Genomic DNA, 18,353 nt, shown 5'->3' with positions numbered 1-18,353 from the left:
TTCATTCATTTCTATTGAAGCTACATGTTGTGAGCTGCCCTATGGAAAAATACTCATATCTAGGAACTGAGGAAGGCCCCTGTACAACAGCCAGTGAATAATTGAATCCTGCTGACAACCACATGAATGAGGCTAGAAATGACTTTTCCCCAGTCAAGCTGTCAGATGAGATCACTGGCCCAATAGACACCTTGATTGGGGACTTGCAAGAGACCTTAAGGTAGAGGCACCCAGGTTGCATCACCTTATTTCTAACCCACAGCATCTGTAAGGTAGAAAAAAAAATACTTGTTGTTGCTTCATTTCAGGGTAATTAATTACACAGTAATAGATAACTAATATAGATGCCAACAGCAAAAGTATTAGATATTTTGGATGGATATCTGTTTAGAATCTATTCTCATCTCTTCATAACTTAGCATACTTTCTAGGCTACAAAATTTAAAACTACATTTCCTAGGATTCCTTGCAAGCTGAGGTTTTGATTGAACATAATTAAATTCTGATAGTTAGAAGCAAATGTGTGAATTTTGGAAGGCAAAATGAGGTAGAAGCCATCTCTCTGCTGCTGTTTTCAGCTCAGCAGCTTGGTCACGGGTCTGTGACGATTTTCTCCAGCAGTGTTCCTGTATCTACTCTCCAGTTTTGAGGGGGTCAGGAGGCACTAATAGCCATGAAAATCTCCTTCTATCTGCAACAGCCATGTGTTCTTAAACCTGAAAACTCAACAGGCAGTCTTCTGAGTTTCTGCCTTTCAGACTGTGGCACAGGTAGCAATTCTCTAGCAGGTTACTTTTGTGATCTCAGAGAGACAATAGTACGTACCCCCTCTACTCTTCTTACAAATACATGAATTAATTCTATTTTTGCTTAAAATATCCAACATAGCTTCTAAGTATTATGCTGAACTCAGACTCATGCTTTTCATACTTATAAAAAGCAGGTGCTATATCTATTGGGTTTTTTCCAATATCTATTTATTTTTAATTTTAATACAGTTTATTCAAGCAAGGGACAATTCATGAATTGGGCAGCGCCAAGAGCCAGAAGAGCTTCAAGAGCTCTGTTCAGTAGTGTGAGCAGCAAGCTTTGATAATCCAGAAACAAAAGCAAAGTAGAGAAATCACCTGACTGGCTACAGCTAGGCGTGGTGTGATAAGGCATTTACTTTACCTGGGCATGGCCTGAGCAGGTGGCTTTTTAAAATTTGTATTTTTTAATTGTAAACTGCCAAATTATAGCTGTATATATTTATTGGGCCTGAACTGATGTTACAATTTATGAATATGATGCACATACAATTAAATCAAGCTAATTAGCATATCCATTACCTCAATTTTTTTTATTTTTTCATGGTGAGAAGATTTGAAATTTACTCCCTTAATGATTTTGAAATGTACATTACATTACTACCTACTATATACACCGTGATGTGCCATATATCTCAAAAAAAAAACTATTTCTTGTGAATAACCAAGATTTTGTACTCTCTGATCATAATCTTTACATTCTGCCCATCCCATCCCATTCCAGCCTCTGGTAACCGTCATCCTACTATTTTTCTTTTAGTTTGATTTTTTTAGATTCCACATGTAAGTGAGGATATATGACTTTTTGTCTTTCTTTTCCTGGTTTATGTCACCTAGTATAATATTCTCTGATTTTATTTATGTTGTCACAAATGACAAAATTTCTTTTATAAGGCTGACTCATATTCCATTGTGTGTATATACCACATTTTCTTTATCCATTCATCTGTTGACGAACACTTAGGTAGATTTCATAACTTGTCTATTCTCAATAGTCCTGCAGTAAACATAAGAGTGCAGATATCTCTTTGACATACTGATTTCAAATATTTTGGGTAAATACCCAAAAGTGGGATGACTGAGTCATATTTTTAGTTGTTGAGGTACCTCCATATAGTTTTCCACAATGACTGTACTAATTTACATTCCCACCAACAGTGTATAAAGGTATTTTTTCCTCCACATCCTTACCAACACTTCTTATCTCTTGTCTTTTTGATAATCACCATACTAACAGATATAAGGTGATATCTCATCATAATTATAATTTGCATTTCCCTAATTATTAGTGAAATCTCCAGAAATTAGGAAAAAAAATGTACCTGGATGCAATAAGGGTCACTTGTGATAAAGCCACAACTAACATTATACTCAATAATGAAAAATTAAAACTCTTCCCAGTAAGATCTGGAGCAAGACAAGGAGACCCACCCTCACCACTTCTATTCAACATAGTATTTGAAATTTGTGCCACAGCAAATAGGCAATAAAAAGAAATAAAAAGCATCCATATAGAATAGGAAGATGCGAAATTGTTTGTTTGCTAATGATACAATCTTATATAGAGAAAACTCTAAAGATGTCAGCAAAAAACTGTTAGAACTAATAAACAAATATGGTAAAGTTACAGGATAAAAAATCAACACAAAAAATTGTAGCATTTCTACACAGTAACAACAAACTTTCTGAAAAAGAAATCAAGAGAACTACTCCATTTACAACAGCTACATAAATTAATATACTTAGGAATACATTTAATCAAATAGGTAAAAGACCTTACACTGAAAACCATAAAATGTTGATGAAAAAAATTGAAGAACACACAAATAAATGAAAAAATCCCACATTCATGGACTGGAATAATTAATATTGTTAAAATGTCTACATGACCCCAAGCATTCTATAGATTCAATACAATCCCTATCAAAATTCCAATAGCATTTTTTATAAATTCATATGCAACCATAAAAAAATCTCAAATAGCCAAGGCAATCATAAACAAGAGAAAAAAAGCAAAACCGAAGGCTTCACACTACCTGATTTCAAACTATATTGCAAAGCAATAGTAATTAAAACAGCATCATACTAACATAAAAATGGATCAATGAACCCAAAGATAGAGAGCTGAGAAAGAAACCAACACATGTATATAGTCAACTGATTTTCAACAAAGCTGCCAAGAATACACAAAGGGAAAAGGTCAGTCTCTCAATACATAGTATTGGGAAAAGTAGTTATCTACATGCAGAAAAAATGAAATTGGACCCTTATTTCGACCTGAAGCTATAAAACTGCTAAAACAGAAACATAGGTGAGAAACTGCACAACATTACACAACATTGGTCTGGGTAATGATTTTTTTTAGATTTGATAACAAAAGCACAGGCAACAGAAACTAAAATAGGCAAGTGGGATTACACCAAAATAAAAAGCTTCTGCACAACAAAGGAAACAATTGAAAGATTGAAGAAACAACCTATGGATTGGTAGAAAATGTTTGTAAGCCATATATCTGTTAAAGAATTAATATCCAAAATACATAAGAAACTAAATCAACTCTATAGAAGAAAATATAGCTTGATTAGGAAATGAGAAAAGGGCCTGCATAGACATTTCTCAAAAAATATATACAGTATCTATTTACATTTTTATAATAGACTTATACATGGTCACCTTTATGTAGTACTCTAACATGCAGTTAATTTGGTTACATTAATAACGCTTGGTAGCACTAAAAAGGTGTATTAATTGCTTCCTTTTTATCACTAAGAATCTCTTTTTCTGGCACAGTTCTCCACCTCTAGACAGAATTTAATTCTTAGTCTTTTCATTTGACTCCACAAAAGCAAGACTTCCTCCAATATTATTCATTTCAGATGAATAGAGGTATTTAATAGCTCTCAATCTATGATAAAGTGGGTTCAGGTTTGCTGAAGATTAAGGTAGAATAAAAATGGAATTTCTCTTCATCTCAAACGTCCTATCTCTTTGAATTTGCAAGGTTACCTGTTATACTGAGATCCTTATTCTTTTCAGAAATTTTAAAGGAACAAAAGATGTCATTTTGAAAAAACAAATTATTAAGTGGAAGTAAAACATGTACAAGTTTAGCATCATTCTTCTGCATTAAACAACTCTTACATTTACAGATTAAATTATAGGTTGATAAGATAGTCTTTTTAAGGGATTAAAAAATGACTTATCTTTTCATACAGGTAGCTTAAGTTAGTTAAGAAAAATACTTGCTTAAAAATTGAAATACAAGTTTTCCTTACTGCTGAAAATCTAATTTATTTGAGTTGCTATAAAATGACTTTAGCATCTTAACCCAAATTTGTTTTAAAATACAGATGAGACAAATTGGAGAGAGAGAGAAAGAGAGACGTCTCTTTTTTATTCTAAAAAAGTAATTTCGCAGTTTTGTAACGTAACCAGACTAAACACACTTATGAAGAAAGAAGAATAACATATTTCATCTTCATTATTATAAACAACAATCTCTTTCTGTATTAGTCATATGGTTTGTTAACTTCACATCAGTGTTACTCAGAAAATATTCCAGATCTTAACGTGACAAGTACTCATTTTTTGAATTACGTAATTTTTAGCATATTAGGTTAGTTCAACTTAATTTAATTCAATCTCATTTCAATTCAATTCAATTTAAGCAATGTATATAGGAGGTCTTTTTAGTGTGCAGTTCTGTGTAAGTACAGAAAAAAATAAATAGCATCTATTTGCTTTTGAGGATCTCAAAACAGTGCACAGAAAAAGTATCAACATAAGAACAAATGAAATCAGCATGACAAGTAATTTGGGGGCATACTGAGAAGTGCACTCAAGATAATTTTCAAAACCTTTTCTGTAGTGCTTTCTAAAGCATATTATCTTATAACAAAAGCTATATATTTGATGCACAATATAGTACGAGTAATTTAAGTAATTCTGTAGAGAATTACTTAAAGGAAACTAGCATAAAATGCATATTATTTTTATAATTCATAGATAACATGCTAACAGAAATCTTTTATAATATCTGGCATTTGGAATATTTTTCTCACATTGAAGTACAATCTTGATCACATTAAAATTAATAAAACAGAAAACATGAATAAAAATGATTTATAAAATTATCATTTTAATAATGTTCCTTGAAGTTAGGACAATCCTCTGTAGAAGGCTAAAATTAAAGATAACTCAAATACATTTTTACTTCTGGATTCTCATTTGAGTTGTTAACTGTATTTATTGACAATTATCTTCCACTGAAAATTATTAGGTTTTTAAAATCTTTTCTTGTTTCTTAGTAACTACATCATTTGTTGTCCTTTTTCTTCTAATATATGATAGTGCCTTTAGGATATGGATTTCTTGTGATTTTTCAAAAAATAATTGTTTAAAAATATTTCCAATTTTCCTACAGTGTTCTGTAATTAGATATTTAATTGAATTATGGATTCAGCATTTTTGTCAAGTACATTTTGGCAAAGATTAACAGTCAACCTCTGCACAGATTCACAGCCCTTCACTCTGCATCAAGAATGAGCTTACACCTGGCTAGTAAAAGTACAACATAAAATGTTACTACATTTTTAACAGGTTCCTTTCTATCTGAGCATCTGATCCCTCAAGTCCTAGCTCTGTTGGAAGCTTGAGGATGCCTTTAACATAGAATTATTTTCTTTTTAAAAGTTTTAACCCACTTTTCTGTTTATTCTTGATGGAATATATTAGTTTTAGGCAAGCTACTCTATTATAATTCTAAATAGAAATCAACAAAATTTAATCAAACTGCGTAAAATCATGTACTTAATGGGAAAGCTAATGGTTTCCTTGCTTTTAAGTGAGACAATTTTGAACATATTAGCATTTAAAATCATACTATAAAGAGCAAAGTGAAAATCTGAATTTATGATTACTTTTTACATTTAAATACAGTTTATATATCTACCCCTCTTTAAAGGGAGTCTCTTCATCACAGACATCATGTGATCTTGTATCTATTTTATATTCAAGATTCCCATCTGTAATATTGGAATAATAATACTTACCTCACAAGGTTATTGTGCACTCTATAAATGCTAATCTGAATTAAAAATCTACATACACATGAATCACAATATTTTATCTTAAAATCTCTGGAAAACATATTTTTTAAAAAATCATAGATCATGTTGTAAAAAGCTAAAGGGGAAAAAAGAGAAAGGAGGAGGAGATTGGCATTCCTAGCTGGTAATTTATTTTTAATTTATGGTACATATAAATTTTTGTTTTTAATATAGCCAAATATTTAATTCTTATGATTGTGGATTTATTAAAATTGTGTAAAGGTCATAAATACATAATGTGCATTTATATTCTAATATTATGTCATATTATATGTACCAATTGTCTATTTATTGCTTCTTAATTCTAAATATGTTTTTCGTTGCCTGCTGTAGAAAATGGAGCTGGTCCCTTTGAACAATTGTCCTTTGCTCTCCTGATGTGAAGCTGCATCAGTACAGAACCATGCAGGATGTTGCTGGAGGAAGGGGCTTCTCCTCCTGATTCTGGTGTCCTTCTCTGCTTCTCTCAGCAGGCTCTGGAAGACTGCACAGCTTCCCTGTAGCCCAGCTACTGGAGTTCAGGTGACTTCCTAAAACCAGTTCAAAACGAGAGTTTTTCTATACCAAAGAATTAAATTTATGGTCAATGAAAAAGAGCATCTGCAAGTATTAGAGTCATAGTTATCCAAAATGTTTGCATTTTGGATGCATTACTGGTTACATTCCTGTCAGCAGTGTGTAAATGTTTCTGTGCTATACATCCTTGCAAACACTTGATAGTGTTTAAGGCTTTAGTTACTAATGCAATGGATATAAGATAGTATACTATTCTTTAAATTTGAATTTTCCAAATAACAGCAATGTCAAACATGTTTTCATCTGTTTTTTTTTTAACCATTCTGCTTTCCTCTCCTGTGAATTGCTTGTGTGTATCCTTTGCACATTTATTGATTACATGGGTTGCCTATTTTCTTCTTTAAAGGATCAAGTGGCATTTTAGGATTTCTAGGCCAACAGACAATGTCTTCAAGTCTTAACTTTTCTTGCCAAAAGGCTAACAGTCATTTTATGTATCATTCTTAGGTCATGGAGTGGACACAAATAGGCAGTGAGCTGAATTTGACTCATAAGATGTAGATTGCCAATTCCTGATCGATGGGGTTGTTTGTATCTCATTGAATTTGAGGTTTTTAAAAACAATCTGGTTCCTAATCCTTTGTCAGATATATATCTTGCAAATACTTTATATCATACTATCTCTCTTACTAAGATCTTAATATCTTCATATTATCATCATGAATTACATTTTTATGATTTTGATAATTGTATATATTTTGAGACTCTAGATTTACATTAATCAAATTTTTTAAAATGTTCTAGATGCATTGTTTCTTTTATCACTGGAGTTGCTAATTTTATTCCAAATAGTCTCTTATTCCTAAAAAAAATCAGCTATCATTAGCTTAAAATATGCCCAATATATTTTTTCACTTTCAGCTTTTCTCATACTTTTTTACAAGCATCTTTTCTAAAAGCTTATGGATGACACTTTAATCCAATCTGAATATGCCGTTTCTTAAATTGGAAATTTTAGTGTACTTACATTTATTACAATTACTAGTGTATTTTTTATTTTCTCACTCATAAAATGGGGACAATAAATTCTAACTCACATATCTGTGAGAATTAAATGAATTAATATCCCAGACGCTTAGAAAAATGCCTGGAAGATGTGTTTTACATTTTAAATACTACTTATTACTGTCTTTTTACCATTTTACTTTGTGCTGTCCATGTTTCTCACTTTTTCTATGCCTCTTAACCTTCCTTTTATAAAATCCTTAAGATTTATTATTTTTATGCTATCTTTCTCTCTCTACTGGTTTAGAAGTTATATATCCTCCTTTTATTCTTTTGGTTAGCCTACCACTTTACCATGAACATTTAAGAAAATATGAAAGTAATCCTCTTCTTAAACACTACAAGGACCTTAGAACTTTTCAACTTCAATTAATCCTCTCTAGTTGTACATGATATTATATTACTGTTTTATATTTACTTCCACTTTCTTTTAAAATCATTAATAATCACATTAATTGTAACGAGATAATGAACATTATTTTATAGTAGTAGATATTTTAAATTGACACCTAACCACCAATTCTTGAATAACTAATCCTTCTTGCATATCATTTAGTTCCTATTTGTAAGTGGTATTTAACAGGATATAAAAATTTAGGTTGACAATTGTTTACTCTTCATATCTTGAAGACTTGATTTCACTATATTCTGTATTGGAAAGTCTGCTATATTTCTAAAAGTACCTTCTTCTTGATGATCTGCCTTTTTCTTTGACTACTTTTAAGATTTTTTTTAACTTTGTATTAATCAGTTTCAGTACTATATGTCTAATCTTTATTTTTATGTATTTAAGTGCAGCTTTATTTTTATGTGTTTTCTAAGTGCAGCCTTATTTTTATGTATTTTCCTTGGGTATTTTTTGTGTTTCCTGAATATGAGGACACATGTCTCCCAAAAGTTTCAGGGCATTTCAGATATTTATATTGAATACTTTATTCTCCTCCATTCGCTATATTGTCTTCCTCTATAACTCCTAAAAATACATATTGAACATTCACATCTACTTCTCATGTTTCTTAAAAAATATTTTTTCATCTGTTTGTCTCTCTGTTGTGTTCTGTGATTCTTACGTGCTTCCACTTCATAAATCATATCATCAACCATATCGACTACATTTTTTATTTCAATTACTGTATTTTTTTCATTTCTGCAAGTTTAATTTATTCTTTAAAAATCTACTCAATATTTTGAAAGTGTCTATAGCTTTTCCACATATTTTGATTTCCTTTCCTTAATCATTTTAATGTGCTTTTCTTTATACTCTACATTTGATCATTCCAGCATTTAAAATTCTTAGAGTCTAATTCTGTTACTTATGATTTGGGATTATTCTTACCTGATCTTTCTATAGATTTTTCTAAATTGTGGCATCATATTCTATGAGGCATTATCTGTGTGCATAATATGTTGCCTAGGTTGCAGGTATGTGCTTCCAAAGTTCTTTTGTATATATACACACACGTGTGTGTGTGTGTGTGTGCATGCACCTGTACGCATGCTCTTGAGAGAGCCGGGCATTCTAGGGACTTTACTCACCTTTAAAAAATCACTCTTTGACTTGGAAGGGAAGCAAATAGTGAGACAGTGAGGCATTTTACTGTCCTGCAATCATACTATTGGTGAAAAACCTCCTTTTTCCACCAGTTAGGTCAGCACTGATTGGAGATAATGGGTTAAATGTGTTTCATATCTAGAACTACAATTTATCAAGTGCTGCTGGTGCTAGTATTAGGTGGCCCTTTTTGTAAAACATATTGTTTACAAAAAGCCTCAATTGTCCATCCTGAGGTTCAGTAATTTATAAATTAAAAATACAAGTAACACATGCAAAGAAAAACTTACTTTTATAGGACAACTGAATTTTTTTAAATGCTCAAATGCAGAACCAAGGATATTTATGTTGATGCTAGTCTCAAAATACAAACCACACAATTTGGCAAAATGCTCCCAAATGGCAGTAGAATACACATGCATGTTTCATTACCGAAATTTCAACTTTGGGGGGTTACTTTAAATTAATGCTTATCTCTTTAGTATGTAAACTTCACGAGAGCAAAGATTGCTACTTTTTTCTTTTTTATCTCGAATTCATAGTACTTAGCACAATATGAAGCATATTAACAGGCATTAAGCAAATATTTGTTCAGTGAAGAAACAGAATAAATGAGTGAGTAAAATACATTGTTGTACTATGCGTTTTGGTTTGAAAATGGCAAAACTTATTATGAGCAACCTTTTAATCCCAGGGAATTCAAACACATCTAATACACATATAGTAAAAGTATAAAAATTGAAAACTTTATGAAAAAATTTTTCATAAAGAAACGTCGAAAAATTTATGATTCCCGAGGAAAATTTTCCTACTATTTACATTTAGTCTCAATTATAGTCCCTTCAGGAATATCCACTAAATAATTCTTAGGGGAGGTTTACATACTGAAGCCTTATTACCTATAAGCCTTTCACTTTGTCCTTTCTGGGCAATCTTTCTGTTTAAATATTTTTAACATCATTCCTTAAAGTAATTCCTCTTACACCCCTATTACCGCAGTGACATCACTACTGTGTTTTCAAAGTCAGCTATCACTTTTGTGAGGCACTAATTCTAACATAAAAGTATTACAAGGGAATATAGATGCATTTTTATATTTTGATGGAAATTTATTGTATTTAGCTAAATGTTTACAGTTGCTCTCCAAAAAAAAGAAAAAAAACCTAACAGAGCTTTTGAATGATAATGCAACTTTTTCTTCCTTAGATTTGTTGTAGAATTAAATATTATGGTTAATATAATCATCCTATAATATTATTCAATAGAAGCACCGTTGAATCTACTTTTAAATATGTAATTTGCAAAATACACTGAAACATTGAGCACATGTTTAAAATAGTGTAAATCAGTTTAGTAAACTTCGTTGCTATTTGTTTTCAGATGCAAGTATGCTCTGAAAATTTGATAGTTGAGCAAAAATGAAATGTTATATAAGTAACTTTCCAGATATAAGGACAATACAGACAGACAGATAAAGTAAGGTCAGAGGGACTGGTGAAACCGTTACAACAGAAGCAATGTCAATATTTACTCATATACCTCCAACCTGGCAATAAATAAAGATAAGCCCTGATCACTAGGACCTTCTAAGTGCCTCAATCTGTGTGTAGTTTAATGGATCTCTTTTCAACTGCTTTTTATGCAGATACATTTCCACCTACAAGTTTTTTGAAGTTAGAAGTTGATATTCATTGTATTCATTTGCTGCTTAGAATACTGGATGAGAGGGAGGTTATATGTAGTGAAATGTGCTCAGAGCCCTATAATTCCTTTGTTTTCATCCTGCATGGGTACTTGCATTAGGGTGTCATGGCTGGAACTAGAGCCACGTGACCAGCTTGGATTCAGGTTCAATATACCGGAGTGAGGGAAAGTTAGGCAGGTTGGAAACTAGACAGTGAAAATGTAGATGTCAGAAGAAAGTTTGGAGACAAATAATACTATTTCACAAAATATCAGGGCCAGCCTTTCCACTTCTTGTTTCCTAATCTAATGACAAAGTTTCTCAGTTTTATAACAATAACATAAAAGACCAAAAGCTAAATATTCATTGGAAACCAATTACCAAGCACTGAAGCATAAAAACTTTCAATTCATTCACAGGCCACCTTTTTTCTCTTTTTGACAAGTTCTTATTACACATTCGTTGTTGTAAAATAGAAAGCATTACTGCAATTCGAATTATGTATCTTTAGAAGGCAATTATATTTTCTGCTTTCCTCCTCCCATGCCTGATTTAACAAGTGGCATCAAAAATTTTCCATAAGGCAAGTCTTATTCTTATTAGTAAATAATAGTTTCCAAATATTTGATAACTGTTTTAAGTAATTTATAATGTCACATAGGGTTGTAGTCCTTCTAAACCTACATAAAGATATAATTTAATGTTTCTTTTAAAAATAAATTTTAACCTTACAAAAATAAAATTAGTCATTTGATGCTTTTAGAGATTTTTCTATATGGCAGAACAAAATTTGATACTTGAAGCTTACCACCAAAAATACAGCAGTATTACAAACCAAATAAAAGAGACTAAGCTATTTTAAAACAAAGTTAAACAGAATTTGAATCTTATACTGTGACATATTAAAATGAGTCATAGATAGCAAAAATCCAGCCAATATAGGAATGGGATACTTGAGGGTTTTGGAAACACAATTACTTCTCATCCATTTCTTTTAAAAAGTTATTTTGCCCATTTAAGTCACGATCTCCTTAATAAACTACAGTTATTTTCAAAATTAACTTTTAAAAATAATTTAATAAAATCAAGTGAGAACAGTGTTTTTTTTTTCTATGTATAGTCAGTTGGGACTTTGGCAAATAAAAAGCACAACCAATATACTGATGTAGGGTGGAAAATAATTTAAAAAATTAATTTAATAAAATGCCTGGAGCAGTAACTAACAATTATTAACAACACAACAATGAAGCTGTCTGTATTTTCATTTAACAACACATTTAAGGCAAATGTTGAATTAATATAAAAATAATATGTGGTAAACTGATATCTGACATGATACAATAAAAATTAATTTTCACGTTGAAGACCTAGTTATGACAACATCTCTATATGCCTTCTAAATACCTAATTTCTCAGTTGTGCAGAGCATAGCTCACTGTGGTCTAATAAGATGTCAATCAGAATATCCAGAATATTTCTTAATATAGAGCAATACATTTCCCCTACCACATCAGGCAAAATAATTTAATATATTTATTTTCACAAAAGGCTCATACTAACTCCAAACTATAGGTTTTTTTAAAATTTCTAGTACTAATTCTGATTCTTAAAGATAGCTATCTTTATGATATTCTAAATTTCATGCTGTTTTGAAAAGAACAAAATGCTTATCCTGAAAGTTTTACTCTAATTCACCCCTAAAATTTACTTTATGTGGGAAAGTTTCACCATAAAAAATCTACTATTTATATAGGTCAAGATTGATTCTACTACCTTTGTAGAAGAAGCAGAGACTCATTTATATAAGACAAACTGGGTTTCAACATCTAACTTTACACTGTGACTCTGGGAAGGTTACATAAATTCTTTGAGCCTCACTTTCTGAACTACAAAACGAGACCATGATGACAGTCCTCAAAGTGTAGCATGGAATTTAAAAAGAGCTAGTGCACATTCCCAGCACAGGGGTAGTATAGAAGAGTATAGGTGTTAATGTTAATGACTTTTTCTCCTCTCTTTCCCATTTCTGGCATATTTTGACTAACTGGAGATTAGTGAGAAAATATGGAAGAAGTTACTGGAATAAATCAGCTCTACTAAAAGCCTCATCTACATTGCAGGCAATAGTTATACATTTTCAAAGTAACATTCAATAAGATCAAAACGTTGGTTATAAAAATGTATTTACATTTTACAATTCATATGCAAGAAATTTTTTCAGGGCAACAATTTAAGAAAAAAACAGATAAGCTACATCTGTGTGTATAGTTTAATTTTGTAAAACTGAAAGAATATACCCAATTGTATTCAATGTTGTATGCTCATGGACAGGTAACAGAAACAAGGCTACTTCATACAGTAATCTATATTGACATCAAAATAGAGTTTCTCTGAAGGAAAGAGCCTTTCTTTAATGGGATTCATCAAAATTAGAAGTTCCCATTATTTGTCCATGAAACCTAAGGAAGGTGCTATTTCAAATGGAATTCTAGTAGAACTTGGCACATACATTTTAACTTTTCAACCACCCGTTATTTTTTACCTCTTGCAGTTTCACTCACTCAGACAATCACGCATCTACATTCATTAATTTTAAAAACACACATGCCTTTAAAGCAGAAAATTCATCCTCAAATTACATTTTCTACAAAAAAAGCAGGACACCATATTTATATCCAATGCTTCAGTCATGGAAATGGATTTTCTTCATAGAGCTGTTAATTAACATACACTATTATGTTCAACACTTCAAAAGGTGTGTTTTAGGAGGAACTGTTTGATCATGTGCAAGAATTCTAAGGCATTATAAGTAGTTGTTCCACAGGACAAGTGCTGCCCTTGCAATGATATACTCTTGATATATTTGACAAGTCTTTAGTCTTCAAATGCCACCAGCCATAGGGAGACATTCGTAGTCTACAGGTGGGTTGGCTCAAAGGTCAAAAACTTGTTTAAAAAAAAGTTTATGGAATAGCACCATAAGAAGTCTTTCAGAAACAAATCTTTTTTTCCAGCATTGCATTTTGAAAAAAATGAATGAATCCCAGGAAGAGAAAAATGAAAGAGATCTTTCAGTTCTCACAAGACCTACTTCTGCTTCATTTCATTTTTAAAAAATAGATTAACCATGACAACATCAACAATAATAACTACAACAATAACAGATCGACAACAAAGGAAAGACAATAGCAGCAGCAGTAACTTGAGTAATGAACCATCCAGACAGTCATTCAGAAGAATCCTGCTCACACCTCTTCGGAGTTTTCTCATAAGGTTCATAAGACATCACAGGCTTCTTGGATTTGTTGTGAAAAGGCAGCACTTCCAAAAAAAAGAACTAAGTTTACCAATTCACTGGGCATTTTCTGAGACTTAAAGAACTGATGTCTAGAATTTAACTGCAATAATAGACACCATTGACATTTCAAACTCATCAAAATGTAAGTACACTAAAGTGGTCTCAAGATCATTTGTGTTTCAGAGGTTAAGCTGGCCTGCAAGTGGAAATAATGAAGCAGAAATATCCCAGTTTCCAAACACCAGACACACACATACACATGGAAAGTACAAATCACCCTCAAAAGACTCCCATTTCACATTCACCTTATGTGGATCTGGTTTACACTGTATCCAAGATACAAAGTCAGCAATTATCCTAAGACAACCAGAATACTGTTTTCCAGTTTATGACCTGCAAGATCGTTTTATGTCCCTAAATCTTGACAAATTGTCAAAAAGAACACTGCAGGGTCACAGTTCCTGAATTAAACTGTCTGAATTGTGAGGCATCTATTTCAAGCTGTGAACAAAAGCTTGTAGAGTCTTCCTTGAAGTATATGACGCCCTTTCACCAGCTTTATTAATACCATCAAGCATGGAGTTCAAATATCCTTGTAATGCTGATGAGGGTTTTGCTAGAAACTTCTCTTTTAGTACAAAGATAATTCTGGTCTTACAGGGATTTTTTGTTCAAACTGTTTGTATAAAACATCTGTGCCAATATCTTCAGTTTTAAAAAAAATATGTCTTCTCTCCATTATGCACATTCCTTTGTGTTCTGACAGAGGTTTTGGTGTTATTTTTTGGTATGTGTGGTGTCTGGATATCTTATGCTTTTGTATCTTATATGAAATCCCTTCTTGTTGATTGTGTCATCAGTGTGGAAATGAATTAAAACTGCATCTCCAATTGAATAAATCTCTTCTGGTGGCTGAAGGAAAACAAAAACAAGCAAGTAAACAAGCAATAAAACAAATCACTTTTTCTTCAGTGTAACGCGTGTTTGGGAATACTTTTCTTTGGAATATAATTTAATCCTCCCAACAACCTTGGAGAGTAGTTGTAATCGACTTCTTCACTTTATAGAGGAGAAAATGGGATTCGGAGAAGAAAGTGACATGCTAGAGCTCACGCAGCTAGCCGGTGACGTAGCTGAGCTCTGAACATACATTACATTTTCTAAGTTCTGGGCACTTTTCTCTTTGGAACTTGAGTGTTTTTCCCTAAACTTTTAAGCCAAGTTCTCTTGATTTACAAATCAGTAAAGCGAGGTTCAGAGAGAGTAAAGAGATACTAAGTGTGTTCCAGAGCCACTTCCAAAATCCAAATCCTCCATTATTTCTTGTTTTAATAATCTAAGCACCAAGAAGCTTTTTCATTACATTTCAGTTGCCATTTGGGCAGGAGTTCAACAGTATTACTGAAGCAATAGCTACTGGTAGACGTTTGAAAAACTGGGACTAATATCTTCAGGACAAAATATGTATTCAGAAGACTATAAATATATAAATATTAATGCAGTGAATCCTGGGGGAAAAGCACTGAGAAAACCTTATGTTTTTCCTTTTCTTATTTCTCATGGGGACCTCTTCTGACCTGTACCTGGCACTCTGCACCTGCACAAGTGACACTCTGCAATGGAACAGTATCTCTGTAGCACTGCCTGTGTACACACACCAGTGGCTGACCCTGCCACTGCCGCCAAATACATTTGTTAAAAAGAGAATGTGAATTAGAATGGTGTGCATGTTCTTTTTTTCCTTTATGCTTTAATTTAGAAACGTGACAGAATTGTCTATGGTGTGCGTTTAAATATGCTGCTGTTAGATTATTTAAATATTTATTGCATAATAAGAAGTTAGAACAATGGAAAAGTGATAAGAAATTATACCTACTGATTTCATCGGTTTCACCTGATATTATTCAGGCAACTTCATTAGAAGTGGAGAAGTGATAAGGGTAGAGACATGTTATATTTTGTCAAGCCATTTATAATACAATGTAGCCTTTTTTTTTTTTTTTTTTTTTTGCAAAAGCAATGCCAACTTGTGAACGGTACACATATCGATCACGAATCAATAGGCATCTTTAATTGTGTCTAGGATATCCTGATGGTGGTATATTTACCCCAGATCCACAGAATCGACCAAGCCCCACAGCTGTTGAATCGAGACCATCAAAGAGCTCCACATAGTCATAGCCACAGTCTGCCTCTTCTTCCACTTCAAACGTCTGGAAGGACAATTCAAGTCGAGAGCCCCGTTCTGATACTAACAGCCATTCACAGTCAACCTGTCCCGGGTAGTTGTTATCACCAAACTGAGCATGTGAGTACAGATCTCTGGGTTTTGATTCTGCTTTCAATCGTCCGCCACACTCTGCCCAGGAAAGAAAAATAAAATGAGTAAGATCAATGAGCTTTAACGGGTCCAATTTAAATTTCAGTGTAGTTTCAGTGTAGCCTAGCCATTGTCTAACTTCTGTTTCTACTTCCAGAGTCAGATACGTTTTCCACAACTGGAGAGTCAGCTAGTGTCACGGGTGCCCACCCAGGCCCCAGATATGGACGACCTGGCTTGGAATCTCAGTCCCAATGCCTGCTGGCCCTGTGACTCTGGGTAAGTGACGTCTTTGAGCCATAGTTTTCTCAAGGGTAAAATACAGATGAAAATAATGGTACCAATTTTAGTGAGGTTTGAGAATTTAAAACCTGAAAATCACGTAGAATCTACCACCTGGTAACTCAATAATTTTTAAAATTGTTCTACCTAATACTGTCTCTAGTCTCATATAACTATTTTCATAAAGAAGACGCCAGAGTATTAACTCAAGTTTAATCGTAACAATTTAAGAACCCCAAATGCAAAGAAGTAAGAAGTAACTTAAAATTCAACAATAGATATAAAACCCCTCTGCATGTGTTTGTGTTATATAGAACTTTCTATATAGAATAGATACAATAGTAGTATTTTACTTTGATAGAAATATTTATCTCACTTGATGGGGAAAAACCTACATATATCATTAATTATAATTATCTTTGCAGTTCTATAACCTATCCAACGATAGTCTGTGTTTATTACATGAAAAAATTGTAAATGCTCCTCACAGCTCCTTTAAAAAAGACAAGTTAATAAGCATAGGCTCTACGAGTTATTTTTGAGTGACCTTTGTTGCTCAAGGTAAATACACCAATGAAATAAATAAGTGTGCATAAAACCTTTTAGTTAGTATAATTTAGAAAATAAAAGGTTTCAAACACTCTTCTCAGGAACACTTTGTGGTCAGAGCCCCCAAAGCGCTTTTTTTTTTTTTTTTTTTTTTTTTTTGAGAACTCTGGCTCTATCACCCAGGCTGAAGTGCGGTGGCGTGATCTTGGCTCACTGCAACCTCTGCCTCCCAGATTCAAGCGATTCTCCTGCCTCACCTTCCCAAGTAACTGGCACCACAGGCGCTCACTACTACATGTGGCTAATGTTTTGTATTTTTAGTAGAGACAGGGTTTCACCATGTTGGCCAGGCTGGTCTTGAACTCCTGACCTCAAGTGATCCACCTGACTTGGCCTCCCAAAGTGCTGGGATTACATGCATGAGCCACCGCACCTGGCCAGAGCCCTACAACTTTTTAATTACTGGAGATTAAATAAAGGCAGAAAGCCTACAATGCCCCACCAACCTATCCAAGCAAGCACAGTGGTTAGGAGGGAGATAAAAGAATGGGATATGAAAAGTGTCAGGAGAAAATAGAGTTTCTTTCTGTCCCTGTTTGTCAAGGATTGAAAGAGTTTCTGGGAAGCAGGAGTTTCACTGCTAAAATGAGGAACATCCCGGGGGAAATCCAATGTGGTAAGATCTGGAGAAGCAAAACCACTGGATAGCCAAGTACAATTGTAATACTGTCATGGTAGTCTGTGACCAGATAGTCCTTAGTGAAGATGGTTAGGCAGCTGAAATTCTAAACTGGACTTTTCAGATTTGTATATAGTTTACCCATATTGTGGTTTGGTGACTTTTAAATAACAAAATATTTCTGAATTACGGGTATGGAACCCCTTTCACACATGTCTGAATTCATGTGTGCCCAAGCAAATCTATGGGCATTGTCATAAACAACAGCAAATTCAGAGACCTTTGTGTGACTAACATATGAAGGAACTTCCAGCTAGGGTTCCAATGACAAGAATGACTTCCCCATTGGGCTGTGTTACACGGTGAATGTAAATGTCCCTCCATCTTCCAAATGGTAGATGAGCATCTCACACAACCTACTGGTAGAGGTGCCACTATTACAAATGTATTTATGTGAGGAAATATTCCTGAAAGCTGGAATACCAATTAGC

General features: G+C 33.1%; 1 protein-coding gene across 2 annotated transcripts in view; it reads right to left on the bottom strand.

Moving 5' to 3' along the window:
- Positions 1-11,236: 11,236 nt before the first annotated feature.
- TLL1 (tolloid like 1) overlaps positions 11,237-18,353 on the bottom strand; it is a 237,708-nt gene continuing 230,591 nt past the window's right edge. For both annotated transcript variants that reach the window (XM_030816298.1, XM_030816299.1), the window contains 2 exons: positions 16,141-16,391; positions 11,237-14,944 (listed from right to left, as the gene is read on the bottom strand). In XM_030816298.1, coding sequence (XP_030672158.1) covers positions 14,810-14,944; positions 16,141-16,391 — 386 coding nt within the window. In that variant the 3' untranslated portion in view covers positions 11,237-14,809. The remainder of the gene's footprint in view (positions 14,945-16,140; positions 16,392-18,353) is intronic.

This window comes from Nomascus leucogenys, chromosome 7b (genome assembly GCF_006542625.1).
Source record: "Nomascus leucogenys isolate Asia chromosome 7b, Asia_NLE_v1, whole genome shotgun sequence".
Classification (NCBI taxonomy): Eukaryota; Metazoa; Chordata; class Mammalia; order Primates; family Hylobatidae; genus Nomascus; species Nomascus leucogenys.
The sequence above is the reverse complement of the archived record's forward strand: the minus strand, read 5'-3'. Positions and strand labels throughout refer to the sequence as shown.